The sequence below is a fragment of the Mus caroli genome, unplaced genomic scaffold, assembly GCF_978045245.1.
Source record: "Mus caroli unplaced genomic scaffold, Mus_caroli_1 scaffold_5, whole genome shotgun sequence".
Taxonomy (NCBI): Eukaryota; Metazoa; Chordata; class Mammalia; order Rodentia; family Muridae; genus Mus; species Mus caroli.
In genome coordinates, this window is record NW_028227260.1 from 154,942,649 (window position 1) to 154,964,114 (window position 21,466).

Sequence of the window (21,466 nt, forward strand, 5' to 3'; positions counted from 1 at the left end):
GTCCTTCACCAATCCTCCTCCCCCAAAGTAAAATGCCTTTTGGGACTAGGGATGTAGTTCAGTTGGTAGAGTACTTGGTTAATGTGAACAAGGCCATAGGTTTGATACCCAGCACTGCATAAACCAGGCACTCAGGTGAAGTCAGGAGAATCAGGAGTTCAAGGTTATCCTCAGCTACTCTAGAGTAGTCTAGACTATGTTGTGACACTGTCTCAAAAAAAAAAAAAAAGGATAAAAATATGTTTGTAAGAACGTGAGATGCCAGGCAGTGGTGGCACACGCCTTTTATTTCAGCACTTGGGAGGCAGAGGCAGGCGGATTTCTGAGTTCAAGGCCAGTTTACAAAGTGAATTCCGGGACAGCCAGGGATATACAGAGAAACCCTGTCTCGAAAAACCAAAAAAAAAAAAAGAACCTGAGAAAATGTTGGCAGTTCCTTAATGTCCAAATACCATTTTTTGGTACCAAATATTTTCTTTTTTTCTTTTAACTTTTAGTGTGATTTGAGTATAGGCATGTGCATATACCATTGACATAGTCTAGGGGTCTTAATTTGCCAGTTAAAGGATTAAATGGCAAGAAAAAGCTTGAGGGCAACAGGTAGCACCAGGGAAATCACAGGTAGAATCAACAGCTGAAGAAAGGCATTTATTGTGGGTAAGGAGATATACCCATTCAGGAGACACACAGAAAAAGACCCTCTGCAAAGCAGAGTGAAGCCTCGGGAAGACAAAAATCCAGTTTCTTCTTGAAGGCTGGGGATTTTTAAATCTCTGAAGTTTTCCTCCCCTAATTTAGGGTTGGTCAGTTTGAAGAAATAAAGGATGGCTATTGATTGCCCCACAACTGTTGTATATAACATATTCTTACCATGCCTCAAAAGACAAAAAGCTTGTTTTGAGCTACCAGGCTTTTGTCTTAAGTCAGGAGTGTGAGGAGAAAATAAACTATCTTGAAAATGTTCCACCTTATTACTTAGCCATGGTCCCTCTTCCTATCTGCCTACATACCGGGGAGATTAAATCCTAGTATCTCATCATGGTGCACATGATGGAACTTTCTGGAGTCAGTTCTCCTCCCATAATGATATATCCTGGTGAATTCTGCCACCACTACCCCTCCACACACCCTCCTCAATCCAAGTCTTTTCTTCAAAAGCATTTCTAAGAATCACTGTAACAATGATATAAAAGATTTCTTCTGTTGTTAAATACTTGAAGAATGCTAACCTAGACACATATAAATGGGTTACATTCTTGCCAGAGTTTAGTTTTTTATATTTTCTTTCACACAGATTGGCTGGGAATATGCTGGCTAAGAGACAGTTGGTCCACAAAGGAGGGTAGCAGTTTTAAATTTCTATGAAATAATTTGAGGGAACTCTCATTAATAGTAAAACCATTTTAATAAAGCATATTACAATTATATTTATATCATCTATGAATCTAAATTACAGTTAAAATAACATTTGATAGTGATTGCTTAAGACTTAATATATGACTCACTAATATCTGACATCACTGAAATAGATGTTCTTTTTTTCTGTTTTATGCAGTTTACTTAATCAAGTTTTAAAACATTGTAAGGGTTTGTCTCTTTAAGAATACTACCTTAATTTGAAATTTAAGAGCTTCCAAGTAGTTGTTCCTTTCTTTAAACTATTCTGTCTTAGTTTGCTAACAGACCTATTGAAAGACATTGACATAAATAACTCTTATTCTCTTTAGCTATTATGGCATACATAAAAATTGAATAGCCACCGAAGTACTTTTTATATAACGCTGACCAAGACTAACACTGAAACTCAGTCTCTGGGGAAGAACTCTTGTGACAACTATGATCTCATCCCTCATTTTGGAAACACGAAAACTTCCAAGCAGCTATTAGTGATGCTGTTAGTCAGTTAGTGATTGACAGACCCTAGCTACTGTTAGAAGCTGACTTCCCCATTTCTACCTTCAACATTGAGTTTAATATGGGTTAAATAATAACAGGCCCTCCATTCTCCCAAGTCAGTTCCAGACTTGTTTCCAAAGTCTTGGTACTTGCACTTGTATTTCTTGAGTTTTTTGTTTTGTTTTGCTTTTAAGCCAACAGACTACAAAGACCTCCTGAGAACCAGGTCAACTTGACTTGAAAAATGAGGCTTTCTGAAACTGGCTGACTACACTGGCATTTAAAACTTGTAATAATATGTTTATGCTAAATACCAATGGCAAAAGTTCTGCTTCTGTTAAGCTTTGCTTGCTTACAAAAGGCATGAAGAACCTATATAAGAATTCCTCTGCTACAGGGTAAATGCCACCCCATTGTCCTACTAAAAATAAAAATTCTGCCCTGAATTATCTCAGTTTTAGCTCCTGGTTTTTTGACACAGTAACACTGGGAAGTACTCTTCAATAATAGTGGGTAAATCAATTGTAGGGTGACATTTGGGCAGCAGGGTTTCAGCATATACTGATGGCAAAAATCCCCACTTTTCCATTTTGTCATAGTATGCCTTTCTTCTTGACAATGTAACAGTAAATTGTGATATTACACTCGTGTTCAGTATCCAGAAATCATTTCAAGTTAATTTTAAAATACAATTTAAAAAGTACTCACTTGTTAACAGAATTGTAATTTTCTCAGCACCTACTTCCAACTCTTCAGTGGTTCTGTCTTCACTGATCATCAAGAAAATCTGAGGTATGTGAAACCTCAGCATGCCACAATGCCATCTTGGACCAGTGTAGTAAAAACCATTAGGACAAGAGCCACACATCAACATTTAAAATTCTACAGGTGATTCCCTTGTGTAAGCAAGGATCAGAACTTATGCTCTTAGTAATCATATAATTTCTTAACATTTTATTATTGGAAAAAGGAGATAGTTTTGATACATCAAAAATGTGAAAAGCGGTACTGAGAAGAGAAAGGAGTAGGAGGAAGAAATGACAAAGGAAAAGAAGGCAGGCAGGCTGGCTTTTCTTCAAATTCTCCAGCTCCAAAGAAGAATAAAAGCAGGACAGGGTCTAAGCAACACTGCATAGATTCTGGGAAATCAGGTTTTCGAAAAGAAACTAAAAGTTTTCTCCAAGAGTTCACAGTAATCTGATTAACTGACCAAAGAGCATATTTTAAATAAAGGCTCTATTTCACAAAGTCAAGTTCTCATGACAAAAAGAAAGAAAACTACTAATTTAGGAAGCAGGTTCATTTCCCTGCTTCCTAAAACTTCCCTCTCAGATGAAACACTGTACGAAAAAAAATTTCAAATTCATTTGTATATCAATGTTTCAGGAAGAGATTTGTGATATTTTCCCAAACTAAAAAGTACAGGTTTAAAATAAGAGCTTAACCCTTAGTTGTGTTCATTTTTTCTGACAAATATGAAAAAAAGAATGAGGAGGATATTCTTAATAATTAACTACAGGCTTCTACCTTCAAAAAACCACAACACACACCTTAAAACTAGAGTAACTAGAATTACATAGCTCTTTCTTTGCTGAATCCATTTGAATTATGTCTAGTCTGTCATAATCTATGTGACATTAACTTCCCAGATCCAGCAGCAAGGGCTCTGGCCCAAATGATGGGCCATACGGGGGAGTCAAAAAACCTCAAAACTGCTTACCAATGTCTACAGTGTTGAGAGGTCATGCCAAACAAGGGGTCATTTGAAGGAGTCTTGTTAGCTTGTTATAAGAATGATCATAAACAATGGGTGGGCCTACATTCCCTGGGTTTCTGGTCAAAAAATAGTATTACAGAGCCTTGCGTAGAGTAGAAATGTTGTAATCTATCCATTGAGCCCACACAGGCATGCCAGAAAAGAAACTGCCTCTGATTTAAGGATTGCAACTCTGTAGCAGCATCCTCATCTTACCCTATCTCTTATGGGAGGTGCATTTGGTCAAAAGGTTGTCCAGAGTGGTAAGGATGAAGGGCAGAGCCATAGTGCCCTTGAGGGGTACCAGAAGTGAACCAGGAGCTATAGTGTAGTGATGGAAGCAATGTTACTGCATTTCCCCAGCAAGGGGAAGTAAAGATACCAACACATTTTTAAACACCAAGCTTCTCAGTATCTTACATCAAGGAAATTCAACTCTATCACCTCTGGTAAAGGGGCTATCATTTTATTGGATTCTGAGTATTTGAAAAAAAAAATGTGCCCTGCCTAACGGGTCTTGCTAATTGTCTTATTTTGGGTTTCTATTTCTGTGAAGAGACACTATGACCACAGCAACTCATACAAACAAAAATATTTCATTGGGGTTGGCTTACAGTTCAGAGGTTTAGTCCATTATCATTATGGTGGGAAGCATCTATCATCTAGGCAGGCAGACATAGTGTTAGAGAAAGGCGCTGAGCTTTACATCTGGATCAGTAGGCAACAGGAAGAGAATGAACCACTAGGCCTTGGTTGATCTGAAACCTCAATCCCACTCCCAGTGACACACTTCCTCCAATAAGGTACACCTACTTTCAACAAGGACACACCTCCTATTAGTGCCACTCCCTATGAGACTATGGGGGTCATTTTCATTGAAAACATTAACACTAATCAAAACCAAATGTATTCAATAGTGTAACTGCCTCACCCTGGTAACATTTAGGTTGTGTATGGAAAGACAGCTACCTGCTTTTTTCAGAAAATGTAATCTCCCATTTAAACTCAAGCCTGCTTGGCTATTCTGTCCTCACAACATTGGTGATTGAACCCAGGGCCTCACAAACACTAGGTAAATGCTTTATCACTGAGCTACATCCCCAGTAATCTCCCATTTAAGATGAAGCAAAGATGCTGACTCAATGAACCCTCAATAGAGGTTCCCCAAACTGCTTGAGGCTACTTCACTAACCACTGACCTAAACTGGAACTTGAAGTGTGCTAATTGTGACTAATAACCCTCTGCACCACCTCTACACAAACACAAGTGGAGTCTGACCAACTTCAGGATAGAATTATAGATTTTATTTCAGACCAGGGTAGAATCTGAGTCTAGACCATTACCTATTATAACCTTTTGAAGGAACTCCAGTCCACTAGTCTATTAGTTGTAACCCCTATTAATCAGAAAGAAAGCAGATGGATCAGAAGTCAGCTACCAAGCCACTAGAGAGATACTAGATGACCATTCCTCATCACATACCCAAAGGGGCATTGCAGTAGCTTTTGCTCTCACCATGCCAATGATACTGTTAAGACACAGGGAGAACAACATGGCTACATCAAGAATCACCATAAATGGCACAACCCCAAGAAGAATACAAAGAACTATAAAACAGATGATGGCACACAGTTGTCAATAAATATATTGTACACACAAAGAGGATTTTAAATACTGCATGGTTTTGATATTAAAGAACCATTATTAATTTTTCTGTAATAAAAAGGTATTATGATTTTTTTAAAAGTTTTATATTTTGGGATGTGAGCCTAGCCTTTAACGGCTGAGCCATCTCTCCAGCCCTTTTTTAAAGCTTTAAAACAAAAAAAATATTTAGATTTTTAGTATTGAATACATATTGTAAACAATAAAATGGCAGGTATATTATAATAATTGATAAAAAATACAATTACATGATTGCTATAGGCAAGCAATGGATACTTGGGGAAATGACTGTACTCTCTTTATGTTTCCACAGTAAATAGTGAAAAATCATCTTCAAATTTTTGAGAAAAATATATACCAAGGCAGGTTATACTACCATGTAAGGAAAGATGATTAATATGTATTACAAGTAGAATAACTTATATTGGCTCAAATAAAATCAAAACGTAGTGAGGAAATGCAAATAGGTGAATCCTAATTAGTTTTACACATCCACTGGTAGTTTCAATTTTCAAAAGTATGTCAATGTTAAGGTATGTCAAAAAAGTAATTATGTTTAATGTATGACCTTAAAATACACTATTGCACAAAGGATCATCTACATATCTAAGAATTCATTTGAGGTAAACCTAACCTTTAACGGGAAGCTTTCTTTATACAATTAATATATTCAAAAATATTTGAAATCTATTAAGTAGTAAGCCCTGTGGGTATAATGAAGATGATAGAAGACTTGACATGGAAGATGATTTTGTAGTTGGAGTTGAGCTCATGGTAATAGCTATTATGGAATAATGTAAAGTATACATAGATTTTTATATTAATAATTCTGATGGAGATTGCATTTGATGAAAATAATTTACTACACATATGCTTTTCTTCTGAATGCCTGGAACATCTCTTTAAAATTCTTGCTTAAAGGACTGGAGAGATGCTCAGCAGTTAAGAGCACTGGTTGCTCTTCAAGAGGTCCTAAGTCCAATTCCCAGCAACCACATGGTGGCTTACAACCATCTGTAATGGGATCTGGCACAGAGGTGAACATGCAGATAGAGCACTTCTATGTAAAAGAAATAAATTTAAAATTCTTGCTTAAATGTTGTATTTCATGAAGTTCTTACAGCTGGTTTCCATAAAGACCCACCTACCATATATAATACTTATATTACTTCATGCATTGTTTGCAGAAGTTAATTTAATATTTAATATTTTTAGTGTTGGTACTTACACTGCCATTTTGGCAAGATAATTATAGCAAGTATAAATACCCCTCTTTCTATAGCCTAAAACCAATTTAAAAAGAAAGCATACACCAAGATACCAAAAATTTTCATGCTTAAAGGCAAATGTATTTGGTTCCTTTTCATGTAATATGTACTAAGGTAACTACATGCTGCTTTTCCAAATTGAGTTTGGAAAAGGATCTTACATAGGGGAAAAGGAACATTCTTGTTAAGCTACACACCAAGTAAGGAGGGTACTGGAAGAGTTAACAGCTACTGTCTCTTCCAACGTGTTAAGATTGAGAAGGCCTGAGAAGACCTTGCACCAAGAGAAGCCTATTAAAGCCATTCAGATTTGCTGCAACAGGGAGGAAGGCACAGGAGAAGATGAGGAAGAGGAGTGCCGATTGTCCTATGTTGGAGTGTAGAAGCTGCTGGCAAGAAACAAACAACTATAAAAACAGAACAATGAAGTGAAGTTCTTAGGATGCCATGCCAAGCAGAAAGCCTCCAAAAAATCCTCCAGTCACTAGAACATTCTTCTTTATAAATGATACAACCTGAAAAACAGAAGATTTGATACTAAGTTACTTTACTACAAAACTTCCTATTCATCTAAGGTTTAGTACAAACATGGATAGGCATTCTGTATGGCTATCTTATCATTTTATTATTCTCCTGACTACTTCAGGAGAAATATGAAATAATATATATCCAACATTCTGACCTAATCATTTCTTTTTGTTTTGGCATTATGTGGTGTGTGTGTGTAGTGTGTTTATTTGTTGTACATACATATATATGAATATGTGCACATACGTATGAAGGGCCAAGATTGATAGGTGTCTTCCTAATTCACTTACATTATATACTGAGGCAGGATCTCTTGCTGGACCTAGAGATTACGATGCGGGCTAGCCAGCTTGCTCTGGTGATTCTTGCCATAGCCCTGGGACTGAAAGCAGACCACCTCACCCACCTGGCATATACATGAGTGCTAGGAATCCAAAACTGTGGTCTTCAGACTTGTATGGCAATCAGTTTACCCACTAAGCCATATCCCCAGACCAGGCCAAATCAGTTCTTGAAGTTAAGCACTTTCCAACTATGTAAACCATTTGCACTGTTACATTCCCATCACTCTCACTCAGTCCATCCTCCTTGCACCATTATGCAAAGTACACAGTGTCTCTTCACTACCTCTGTATCTAGATATCCTAGTTAGTTTAAACTGTCAACTTGACACAACCAACTACTATCTGAGAAGAGAATCTCTATTTCAGTGTTTTTCAACCTGTGGTTCTTGGGTTGCCTAAGAGCATTTGAAAACATAGATAATTTGCATTATAATTCATAACAATAGCAAAATTACAGTTATGAAGTAGCAATGAAAATAATTTTATGTATGATGGGGAGTCATGACAATATGAGGAATTATATTAAAGGGTTACAGCATTAAGAAGGATGAAAACCACTGACCTAGATCATATAGACCTGGGCATGTTGTAAGGGACTGTCCTGATTGTTAGCTACTATAGGATGGCCTACAATACTGTGGGCAGCACCATTTTCTAGACATGAACTGTACAAAAAAGCTAGGTGAGCATAAGCCTGTCTGCCAACCAGCAAAGAACATTCTCTGTAATTCTTGCCGCATGGTCTTTGGCGATGAATTGATTACTTGGTCAGAGGTAATGTTGTGTGGGACAGAAAGCAGACAGCAAAGATCCATTTGTTTCTCTCTGCTCTCAATTTAGGATTAATTTGATTAGCTGCCCAAGTTCCTGCCTTGACTTCCCCTCAATGATGGCCTGAAACTTAGAATTGTAAGCTGGATCAATCCTTTCCTCCCTTAAGTTGCTTTTGGTCAGAATACTTTATTCCAGAAACAAAATGAATCTAGGACATTATGTATCCTTGTTTCACTTCCACTGCAGCCCTTAATATTTCCTCAAACAGAGGTCTACTAAAGAAATTTTTTTTTAAAAAATTACTTATATTTTCATATGTTTATCCAGGGAATATGTATATATGAATACACATTCATGTGTGTGAAGGACATATATCATTTATGGCTATTTTCACTCTATATGAGGAAGTCAGGTTGTTGTGATAGAGACCATAACTCAAAAACTGAAAATATTTACCATCTGGTTATCTTCAGAAAAATGCTACCAATCCATAATCTAAGCATTTCTACTAATCATGTGCAGACCAAACCGTTTGGCTATTTCAAAGATGAGCAGGCACAGAGATAAAATGTAATTCAAAATGTTCACATTGGCAGTACACCCCACCAACTGTGGTACCCCCACTCTTATAAGAACTAGTTAAGTACAACTACTATCTTCATTTCCTTTGTATTTTCATTTACTGACTGTACTGGCTATTTTTGTGTCAACTTGACACAGCTGGAGTTATCACAGAGAAAGGAGCTTCAGTTGAGGAAATGCCTCCATGAGATCCAACTGTAAGGCATTTTCTCAATTAGTGATCAAGGGGGAAAGGCCCCTTGTGGGTGGGATCATCCCTGGGCTGGTAGTCTTGGGTTCTATAAGAGAGTAGGCTGAGCAAGCCAGAGGAGGCAAGCCAGTAAAGAACATCCCTCCATGGCTTCTGCATCAGCTCCTGCTTTCTGACCTGCTTGAGTTCCAGTCTTGCACCCTTTGGTAATGAACAGCAGCATGGAAGTGTAAGCCGAATAAACCCTTTCCTCCCCAACTTGCTTCTTGGTCATGATGTTTGTGCAGGAATAGAAACCCTGACTAAGACACTGACAAAGGTCATCAAATATTTCAATTTCTAAGCTTTACAAGAGGCTGGAAAGACAGAAGACCCAGGTTCAATTCTCAGCACCCACATGACAGCTCATAGCCATTGGTAACTGTTGCCCCCCCCTTTTTTTTAAGATTTATTTATTTATGTGAGTACACTGTTGCACCCATCAGACACACCAAAAGAGGGTACTGCATCCCATTACAGATGGTTGTGAGCTACCATGTGGTTGCTGGAAATTGAACTTGGGAACCCTAGAAGAGCAGTCAGTGTTCTTAACTGCTGAGCCATCTCTCCAGCCCCTGATCTGATGCCCTCTTATTGCCCCTACAAGCACCACAGATACACACTTGTATCTGTATGTATACAGATATACATATAGGCAAAAATACATACAGATAAAAAAAATACATTTTTAAAGTGCCTTCATGAAATGCACTAGGTAGCACATGTATGTTATCCTAGCACTTAAGAGGTTGAAGCAGGAATTTAAGGCCAGCCTGGGTTATATAATGAGACCTTGTCCCATGCAAAATGTTTTTACAGTAATGATATTCTTTTTTTTTTTTTTTTTTTTTTGTTTTTGTTTTTCGAGACAGGGTTTCTCTGTGTAGCCCTGGCTGTCCTGGCACTCACTTTGTAGACCAGGCTGGCCTCAAACTCAGAAATCCGCCTGCCTCTGCCTCCCGAGTGCTGGGATTAAAGGCGTGCGCCACCACGCCCGGCTAGTAATGATATTCTAAGAGTGACATAGAATATAGTTTTTGTCTCACTGCTCCAAGTTCTTTGTTATCATAAAGCTTTTTATACTGCTAAGATAATTATATATCCTGTTTTCTACACAAAACTGCCTGTACTTTTCATATACTAAATCTGAACAAAACAAGACTTACCTCCTCAGCTTTGCTCTTGACCTCAGTTGGTATTTGCTTATTCTTACGAATTTTCAACTGCTCTTTGGCTTTCTTCATGTCTTTTTCTACTCTTTGCCAGTCAACTTTGATGTATCCAGTATGGTTTGCCAGCTACAAATTTAACAGTAATAAAAACGTAATAAGGAACATGGTCTTTGGCATTTCTTTTTGTCAAGATAAATCTTGCAAATAGGTAATCAAAACTCTTTTGACTTCCATTATTGGAAAAATTAGTTATTTTTGTGACTTTTGGGCAAAATGTACATACTACATTCAATGTTCCATATTTGGCAATAGAAATAAACAACTGTCTTCAACTGTTGGCAATCATTTAATGTATACACTGCGTTTAACAAAGTTTTACATAAAATTTAAAAATAAGATGTTAAAATGAAAGCCAAAGTAAATAATTTTTCATGGAAATGTGGACAGAATAAAATCGATTCAAGTATGTTGTTTCTGATAAATTAGGGTTATCCATAAGACCATCAACCAATTAGTTACCCAAATAAATTAGAGAAAATATGTATATGTAAAGTAAAACATTAGCACTTATAAACAGTGAAGTTGTTATAGAAGTCAATAAGAAAAAAAAAATAGCAGGAAAGATAGCTCAGTGATTAAGAGCACTAGCTACTCTTCCAAAGAATCCAAGTTTGATTCTCAGCAACCACGTGGTGGCTCTTAACAGTATAAACATGAAATAAAATGTGACTAGGAATTAAGATTTCACTCAAATGATTAGTAGCATTAAAAAATAGCACACAAAACCAAATGTATAAACTATTTTAATGTAATATATCCAGGGCTATAATTTCTCACAATATGTTAATGAGCAAGTAGAATTTCCAAACACCTAGAAAAACTTAACAGACAAACCTGAAGGAGAAAGAATCCACCTCCTACAGCTGTTGCAGCCAATTTTCCAACCTTCTGGAATACGAAACCAGTGCACCTATGAAACCAAACCAAGATCAGACGCGACAGGCTGTCAGATGCACACAAGCACAAACTTCTAACAATATCCTACTTACTTTGAAATGATTTAGCTCCTTCTTACAATATACAGAAACAGAAGCTCATGTTAGCCTCTAGGCTCCTAGAGTCCCTATTCATGAGTACCCATTATACATTTCAAAGTCCACATTAGCATCCTAGCCCATTTCACCTCCACCCCTACCCCAAACCCTGAGGTTGTTTCAGTTAACAGGTTTCCTTTTTCCCAGACCCACTTTATTCTCGGTATAGACCAGGTACCCCCTACCCCGAATTCTCACTATTTCCACTGTTCTCTCACTACCATTCCCACTACTCTATCTCTTGCTATTCCCTGCTATTCTCCCTTGTTTTGCAGATATGGCTATGTCCAGTCTGATTCTTTTCCTCTTTGCTCTGGACTTTTTCAGATGGCCTTGGATGTTCTTTCTCTCTCTTATCCACAATAAAAATTTCTTCCTACCTCTAACCGTGGAGCTTCCATTTCGTTTTTTTTTTTTTTAAACTAGGCCCCTTGCATATACCAAGAATACATGCATGTACCATCCTATATGAAGCTTGTCAACAAAAAGTGTATATGCAAGCAGGCCATAGTAATGCGTGTCTTTAATCTTGACATTCAGGAGGCAGAGGCCAGTGTGGTCTACATAGAGAGTTCCAGATAACTAGGGCTATGTAGAGAGACCCTGCCTCAAGAAATTATATATAAAGAGTCTAAATGCTCTCTTCAAAAGGAAGATAGTTTTTTTTTTTTTTTTTAAGGAAGATATTTCAAACTGGAATTTTAAAAGAAGGAGGCTGAGGAGATAGTGTAGTGAACAAAGTACTTACTGTGTAAGCATGAGGTTATATACAAGAAACCCACTTTAAATAGAAGAATCTATAAAAGACAAGTAGAAAATCCGTTTATGTGTTTCTTCTGGCTGCTGCCCTGTGTGTATCTTTTCTTGCCTGATTTTGTTATGAAGTTGTAACCCTGAGTAAAACAGCTCTGAGTTCTATGAATCATTCTAACGCAGTAGTTCTCAACCTTCCTAATGCTGCAACCCTTTACTACAGTTCCTCATGTTGTAGTGACCCCCAGCCATAAAATTATTTTCATTGATACTTCATAACTGTAATTTTGCTACTGTTATGTCATAATACAAATATCTGTGTTTTCTGATGGTCTTAGGCAACTCCTGTGAACGGATTGTTTAATGCACAAAGGAGTCATGACCCACATGTTGAGAAACACTGGCCTAAAGGATTATCAAACACAAGAATGTCTTGAGTGTTCCCAAACTCTGGAACTCAATAAATGACTTTAGGAAATTTTGTCTCTATATACAAGTAATAAATAACAGGAAAATTATTTTTTTTGAGTAACAGCACTAAAAATAGCATCAAATATAAAATATTTATATAGGTATTTAGGATTCTATGTTGATCATTTATTGTGACATATTGGCCTTATATCAATAGATTATATATAACCTATAAAGATGAAATAAATACAAGAAAATAAAGTGATAGTGATCAGAACAATATGATATCGGCACCAAGACAAGTCAATTTTTAAATGAATTGTTTTTATTTTTTTAAGTGGTTTGTTTTGGTATGTGTGTGTGTTCAGCGCATATGTGTGCACATGTAGAAGTCAGGGGCAACTTGTATGAGTCAGCTCTCTCCTCTACCATGTGGGTCCCTGAGATTGAAGTCAGGTTCTCAGACTTGATGGCAAGTGTCTTTACCCAAGATATCTTGCTGACCATCAGACAGATTAATTTAATGAACAGATGGTAAATGACCTTTCAAAAAAGATTTGTTTTTATTTCATGTATATTGAGTACACTGTATAGCTGTCTTCAGACACACCAGAAGGGGCTTCAGATCGAATTACAGATGGCTATGAGCCACCATGTGTTTGCTGGAAAATTAAATCAGGACCTGTGGAAGAGCAGTAAGTGCTCTTAACCTCCGAGCCATCTCTCCACTCCTTCCCCCAACCCCCTGTAAATTGAATTTTGATACAGGTATAAAGATATGGTATTGAAGCTGTTCCCTTTTTGTATATGTTTAGACTGTTTCTACTTTCAGGTATTACAAATAAAACTAGGAACATTTGTGTAAAATTTTTTGTATAAGCAAAGGATTTCATTTATATTGTTTAAGTGACAAATAGTATGGCTGAGCCATATTACAAATGTGGTATACAACAGCACTTGGGACACAGAGGTAGGAGGATCACAAGTTCTGAACCATGCTTGAAGGGCCTTCTCAGACTCAGGCCTACCAAACATGGTACTGGCAGCATCTTCCCTTTTCCCCTTCCCTCTCACATAAATTGCATCCCTGAGGAATTCGTCTAGCATAAGAACATGTCCAAATAAGGGAAGAGACCTTGATGGCTAGCTTTAAGGATGTTATCTATGGTTTACATGGGAGAAGGAAGAGGGCATTACCATGTTTGCCAGGCCTGGCCCTGCTAAGTTTCTTCATTGCTGAACCAAAGACTCCACTGCAAAACAAAACAAAACAAAACAAAACAAAACAAAAACCAAACCAAACCAACACACAACACACACACACACACAACACACACACACACACACACAGACACACACTCAAAACTCTTAAAAATGAATACTACAAAAAATGACAACTTTAGAGGGGGAAAACATGGAATTTAATAAAAGACAAGTCTAAGTAGTAAATAAATACATATAAAAGTCTTCAGTTTTTACCCCTACTTGGGAAAAATGCAAACAAAATCACAATGAGGAAAACACTACTTGTAAAGGCTAGCAAGAAATTACCAGTATGGCAACAACAAATATGGTCAAGGATGTAGTGTAACAGAAACACTTGGTCCTTGGTGGCAATGTAACCCCTTTTAGGCATCAGCCTGACACTATCTCATGAAGGTAAAGACATATACACCCAATAATTTAGTGACTACTAGGTACAGACACCAAGGAAGTAATGTACCCATTCACAATAGGAAATTTGCATAATAATTTCATATCATCATGGTCTATATTATTCAAAAATTGAAAAAAGGTCAACTGGGAAAATATCCTATGGTATATTCATACAGTGGAATTCTAAATACAAATGACAATGAAGAAACTAGAGCTTCATATGATATGGTTGAATACAGAAAACATTTTTAAAAGCAAGAACCAAGCCAGGCAGTGCTAGTGTGTCTTTAATCCCAGCACTCGAGAAGCAGAGGTGGGTGGGTCTCTGTGAGTTTGAGGCCAACCTTTTGTATAGTATGAGTTCTAGGACACCCAGAACTACAGATAAATCCTGTCTCAGAAAAACAAAACAACAAAGAAGCAATAATCAAAAGAATTCATAGTGATTGTGTTTATCCAAAGTTCAAAACCAGATTAACTGCAATAAATTATTAAAATTAAGAAGGAAAGTAAAGAAGCAACTCCCCAACAACTTTTAGAGTTCTGGGGGACACTAGCCATATTTTTTAGCCACAGTGATTGTTATATGGGAATTTGTTCTCCAACTATTCCTTATAGATAGCTGTTCTGTATATTTGCATTACAATAACATTTTCCAAAAGGACTTTCTGAGATTGATGAATTCATTACTCACTCACTGAATTGGCTCTAAACATTTTATACACACCAACAAATGAAAACTGCAACATTAACATCTGGCACAGCTAATATAAATGGTTAACATCTTAATCTACCACTTACTATGTTGCCTTCACCTATAATCTAGATAAACTTTCTGAGCCTTAATTTCTACAAAAAGGACATAGATATTAAAATTACCAAGTCATTTTAAGAAGGAGATGAGATACCTTTATATAAACTTTAAATAGTGCCTGCCTATATGCAAGGTTTTTGGCACCAGACATTCCATGGTACAGTTAAGGGGGATGATTTTTATTGTAGATATGAGAGAGAGAACAGCCAGAGGTATCTGGAAGAGTCCAGAGCAGAAAGAGGAGTAAATTACACATAGTCAGCAGTCTGGACATGGGCATCTTAGGAGAGAATAGCCAGGTAATATGAAGTGTGAGTAGCTGTGAGGAGAGAAAGTCCAATGCTAGGGCTTTGAAATGTATAACAAGTACTTGTGAATAGGGACTTTAGGGAGCCTGAAAACTAGCATGGACCTTACTATGCTGATATGTGTTAATTGGAGAGCCGTATATCTCTTTTTCCAGAGATAAGGGAATGACTCCTTTTGACAGAAGAGAATCTTTCAAAAGTTCTTAAGGAATGCTGTCTTTTCATCTAACCACCAGAAATTCTCTTATAGTCCAGGCTGAGCTTATTTCTGGATATCTGGAGTGTCTTTTGGAGTTTGGGGGGTTGAAGTTTCTTTTGGACCTGACAGTACATGCATAAATATCAAATAGTACTTTAATTGATGGTCCACTACATATTGAACAATTTCAGTAATGTCAGTGTGTTTTCATTAATTAGAGTAGACAGTTTCTATAACTATGCTACTAAATCAGGCACAAAAAACTGCAGATCTTTAACACTACTTACCATCCAGTAACACCCCCAATTACCAGCTGGGTTGCTACACTATATTTTTCAGCTGATGGCCCAGATTCCTGCCCAAACAGCTTACGCCACCATGGTTGTTTTTTAGTTAATTCTGCAAGATCCAGTGCCTCAAATTTTCCATCAAAGGTTCCTATAAAAGAATGAAGATATGTAGTTACTGGTTACTGCCAAAGGAGTAGACATTTTCTTCAGTAGTATGGTAAGGTGCCTATGCACTAGTAAACAATCTCTCACACATGTTCCTATAAATAAGCCTAATGAAACTCAATGGGTCATCAAAAAAAGTATAGTGAAGACAACACAACAATTGAAGGGGATCAGAAGGAATAGGGAGACAAAAGTAAATATGATTTAAACACATTGTATAAATGTATAAAAATCATAATAAAATCCATCATAGTGTATGATTAGTATATGCAAATAAAAAACTAAAAAAAGAACTAAGAAAATAAGAAAATATTTACTTTCATAATAGTTTTCCACTATTCCTAACAAGATTAAGAAATTTTTAAAGCAGACAGGTAACTATTTTAAATAGTAAATTATCTCTGAAATTCTGGATTGGAATTTTAGAAATTCTGACTAAAATAAATAAATTTGAATATATGTATTGTAGCACCTTGAAAACTTAGGCTTAGTCTGCTATTGTTTTTCCTCTCAAATTTAAAAACAATTGAACTGACATAGGGAAAAACAGTGCTATGGAATAAAAGCATTCTAAATATGTATTTTTAAATTCCCCTCTTAGGAGCCACCTACAAACCAATTTTCTGTATTATATAGATCTCCAATGAATAAGTAAACAATATTTGACTGGGTGCTTTTTACTAGACAATGTACTTAGTAACAAACTATTTAATTAAATGCACAGGAAAAGATAGGTACTACTTATTAATCCCATTTTGTAACCAGGAAACAAAGCTTTGGAATGGGAAACAAGCTAACAAAATGTATAATGTCCCAGGCAGTGGTGGAGCAGTAGTGGTGCAGCCTTTAATCCCAGCACTTGGCAGAGGCAGGCGGATTTCTGAGTTTGAGACCAGCCTGGTCTACAGAGTAAGTTCCAGGATAGCCAGGGCTACACAGAGAAATCCTGTCTCAAAAAACCAAAGGGAAAAAAAGTATAATGCCTGGTTTGAACAAAGATCATCTTGGATTTACCTACTATGTCCAATACTTCTTCCTTGGAAACATACTGCATTAAGATAACAAATGTTAAAAACTCAGCATGCAAGACTGTTTACAAACCAAAGAAAAACCCAAGAATTGTCATTTTTAAAAAAAAGAATAGAAAATAGAGGCAGAATCAGAAATGATCAAGAAATTAAATGAGGGGCTGGAGAGATGGCTCAGCAGTTAAGAGCACTGGCTGTTCTTCTAGAGGTCCTGAATTCAATTCCTAGAAACCACATGGTGGCTCACAACCATCTGTAATGGGATCTGATGCCCTCTTCTGGTGTGTCTGAACACAACTACAGTGTACTCATATACATTATTAAGTAAGTAAGTAAATAAATAAATAAATAAATAAATAAATTTTATAAAATTAAATAAAGCAAAAATTTTCAGAATATTTCACACATATATAATTGGAGTCCAAGAAGATTACCAGAATAGGAGAGAAATAACATTCAAGAGGCAAACTGATGTAACTCAATCAAGAAATGCTAAGTAGAACTCTAGAAATGAACAAGGGAATGAAGGGTACTTGAATGAATATCCAGGCTGCTATCTAAATGAATGCTATTGTACAAAACAATACCTAAATTATCTTGTAAAACTTATATATATATATATATATATATATATATAAAATTAAGAAGGTGCTTTCTAAATATTAGCAGGCAAAAGAAAAAGAATGATAAACTATAGAGCACTCCCCTCCTAAATTTAAGGAGATTTAAAAAGCTAAGCCTGTGAGCTAGATTCCTACCTGAGTTTCAATATTAAGATGTTCATTCTCTTTACTATATAATCCTTAGCAAAAACAAAATGTCCTTTACATGTTAAGGCAGTGGTTCTCAACCTGTGTATCCAGACTCCTTTGGAGTTAAACATCAGATACCCTGCATATCAGATATTTACATTACAATTTATAATAGTAGCAAAATTACAATTATGAAGTAGCAACAAAACAATTTTATGCTTGGTGTCTCTACAACATGATAAACTGCATTAAAGGGGCATAGCAGTAGGAAGGTTGAAAACCACTGGGTTAAGGGATTTTAAAATGTATATAGACAGGCAAAGAATCAAAAATAGTGTTGAAGTTACAATAGCTGTACAACAAATTGCTCAAACATGAAACAAAGTTATTTTGTCTATTATCTCTGGTTCTGTACATGTGGAATTCAATCACACCATTAAGGCTTCTCTGTCATTCTGTGATATCTGAGGCTTCAGGTAGAAAACTTACAGGGCAGGATCTGGAATAATAATATAATAATAAATAATAATCTAAAAAGTCTACAGTTACATATACAGACTATTTTTCTCAGAGGCTAGAGTGGACTTCCTTAATACCACTGAAGTTAAGTTTAAGAGGTGACTGTCTCAAGTGGAAGAAAGGTCAAGGACCTAGAAAAAACTGTCATCATTTTAAGCTCTGGCCTCAGAAGCTATTCAATTTTGCTACCACCAAACTGGCCTAGAGTAGTTCCCATCCAGATTAAAGAAGAGAGAATACATACTCCAATTCTTACTGGGATGAGAATATCACTGAAAACAGACCATACGAGAAAATTCAATCTTCTATATGATAAACGGCCAAAAAGAACAAAAAACAAAAAACCTTAGGAAGAAAGTTTAAGAGTGTTCAAAACCTTCAAAACCACAGTATAATTTAGAGCCACCTAAGTTAAAGGTTTTTGGGGCTGGGAGCAGTGAAACAGAGTTTCTCTGTGGAGCCCCAGAATTAACCAGGCTGGTCTCAAGCTCACAGGGATCCACCCACCTCTGCCTCCCCAGTGCTGGAATTAAAGGTGAGTGCCAACACTGCCTGGCTAAGTTCAAGATTCATAAGGCTATAGTATTCAATAAGATGTTGGATTGATCCAGACATTATTGTTGATGCCAAGAACTGCTTGCTGACAGGAGCCTGATATAACTGTCTCCTGAGAGGCTCTGCCAGTTCCTGACAAATACAGAGGTGGATGCTCTTGGCCAAACATTTGACTGAGCACAGGGTCCCCAATGGAAGAGCTAGAGAAAGGACAGAAGGAGCTGAAGGAGCTTGCAGGCCAATAGGAGGAACAATATGAACCAACCAGTACTCCGAGGAACTAAACCACCAACCAAAGAGTACACATGGAGGGACATGGCTCCAGCTGCATATGTAGCAGAGGATGGCCTTGTCTGTCATCAACGGGAGGAGAGGCCCTTGGTCCTGTGAGGGTTAGATGCCCCAGTGTAGGGGAATGCCAGGACCAGGAAGTGGGAGTGGGTGGGTTGGTGAGCAGGGGAAGGGGGGATGGAATAGGGGGTTTTCAGAGGGGAAACCAGGAAAGGGGATAACATTTGAAATGTAAATAAAGAAAATATCTAATAAAAGAAGAAGAAGAAGAAGAAGAAGAAGAAGAAGAAGAAGAAGAAGAAGAAGAAGAAGAAGAAGAAGAAGAAGAAGAAGAAGAAGAAGAAGAAGCCAGGCAGTGGTGGTGCATGCCCAGCAGAGGCAGGCAGATTTCTTAGTTTGAGGCCAGCCTGGTCTATAGTTTGAGTTCCAGGACAGACAGGGCTACAGAAACCCTGTCTCAAAAAACCAAGAGAGAGAGAGAGAGAGAGAGAGAGAGAGAGAGAGAGAGAGAGATTGCATTGACCTAAGTATACACAAAATTAGTTGAATACGAAGTCTAGAAATATATTTATATATACTATTATATCATTTTCCTATCAAGATACTCAGGTAACTCCACAGTACAAAGCAAGTCCTTTCAATAGTGTTAGAAGCATTAGATATTCATATATATATTTAAAAAAAAAACATATACAATACATTCAACATATGGCTCTAGTCAAAAGTGGGATTTAGTTGGGTATAGTGCCACGCACTCTGGAGGCTGAAGCACGAGGATTGCTGAGTTTAAGGCCAGACTGGACTACACCAAATTATCTGTTGATGGTGGGTGAGATGGGATGGATAACAATTAGAGTCCGCTCATTAAACACTGGTAAACAATATTTACAAGCCTTGTCTATAGGCCCAGGAAAACAACGATAATTATTGTAAGCACTACAATTATTAAGACTCAAGGTTTCTCAAAAATTTCTAGGTATTCTGCTCAGCAATTGCATCAAGTGTAATGACTGTGAGCTTAATGAATTGACTGACTTAACGTAACTAAAGAAAACGGACAAAAAGAAAGAAAAAGGGTGCTCCACTGGGATTTTATTTTGAGTGGGCCAACTCAATCTCCTACTGTTTTCAAAACAATCAATTAGGAAAGTACCAATGAAAATGAGGACTGTAGGTGTTTGAGAGGCAATAAGAGACAAAAACACTCCTGTCAGGGAGCCAGATCGCTTCTGAGAACAGTAACTGGATCTCCCTAGGAACACCTCGGTAGGGGCCGCGCTGAAAGGCTAGAAGAGCTAGGCAGAGATAACATCCCTGGGCAACTCAAAGGCCGGCTTAAGTTTGACCTTGGCCAGATCCCAGAACACCCGCCTGAAAAGTCTCGGAACTGCCCTATCCAGGTGCTATTGAAGCTCCCTAGGGAATGAGAAACCCAGCAGGCGACTCAGCATGCGACCGCCAGTACTTCACTCTAAGCAACAAAGGTGATTCCACCCCCATCCCTTGCGTGCGTGCTCCCGCCTTTACCTTGACTGTTAGCGGCCATTTCGGGGGCGGGGGAGTGGGAACTACTATCGCGATGACACAGCTTCAGACCACGAGACCAGGAACAGGCGTTAGTCATCCGCAGCTGGCTTCCGGCAGGTGGGGCAGATATTTCCAGTCCCTTGGCAGTCTGAGACAGCAGGGCCTGGTCCCATTAGACAGCTTTCTTGTCCTGGAGCAGCTGCTACAACAACCTCAGCTGCAGCCCCACACTCGCGCAGAGGAATGAATGCTTGCTACATGTGCAGAAAGACTCTCCGCCTTGGTGGTGACAGAGTTTATCTCACCTTTATTTATTTATTTTAGATTTTGCATATTTATGTAAACAATGAACTTATGTTAATTCTGGCATTAATTTCAAGGCTGTTTAAGTTCAGGAAAACACATCTTACACTTTTTAAAAGCATTCCAACCACTTAATAATGTACACTTGTATTATGACTGCTTCTTCTGCTGCTTTAAAGTTTTTTTTTTTTTAACTTTGTGTATATGAGTATTTGCATGTGTTTGAGTACAGCACGTGTACACAGTACCAGAGGCCAAAACAGGACTTCTGATCCCTTGGGACTGGAGAGGGGAGTGATACAAATATCTCAATTAGAATTGAGCACTTTATTGCCTCTTATTCTCTGTACATATACTAGTTGTGAGTCTATTAGAAAAAAGAAGATTCTTAGATGAGGATTGAAAGATCCCCTATTTTATCGGTATAATAGTAAAGAAAATTGGGAGGAGACAGTTTATTTTTGTGTCCATTTAGGAAAGCAGTTCTTCCCTATGACTTAGGCAGCCATGGGGTTTTGGCTAACAGGTATCGGTTCTATCCTGTGGAGTGGGCCTTAAATACAAACATAAAGTGATTAGTTACTCC

At 37.4% G+C, this 21,466-nt stretch overlaps 1 protein-coding gene across 1 annotated transcript; it reads right to left on the minus strand.

Annotated features, from left to right (window-relative positions):
* Positions 1 to 4,935: 4,935 nt before the first annotated feature.
* Fundc2 (FUN14 domain containing 2) lies at positions 4,936 to 20,689 on the minus strand. The gene is made up of 5 exons (XM_021153295.3): positions 20,578 to 20,689; positions 15,738 to 15,888; positions 11,110 to 11,185; positions 10,210 to 10,341; positions 4,936 to 7,101 (listed from the first exon to the last, which is right to left on the minus strand). The coding sequence occupies exons 1-5, from the start codon at positions 20,672 to 20,674 to the stop codon at positions 7,024 to 7,026; spliced, it is 534 nt and encodes a 177-aa protein (XP_021008954.2). The 5' UTR covers positions 20,675 to 20,689; the 3' UTR covers positions 4,936 to 7,023.
* Between the last annotated feature and the right edge of the window lie 777 nt (positions 20,690 to 21,466).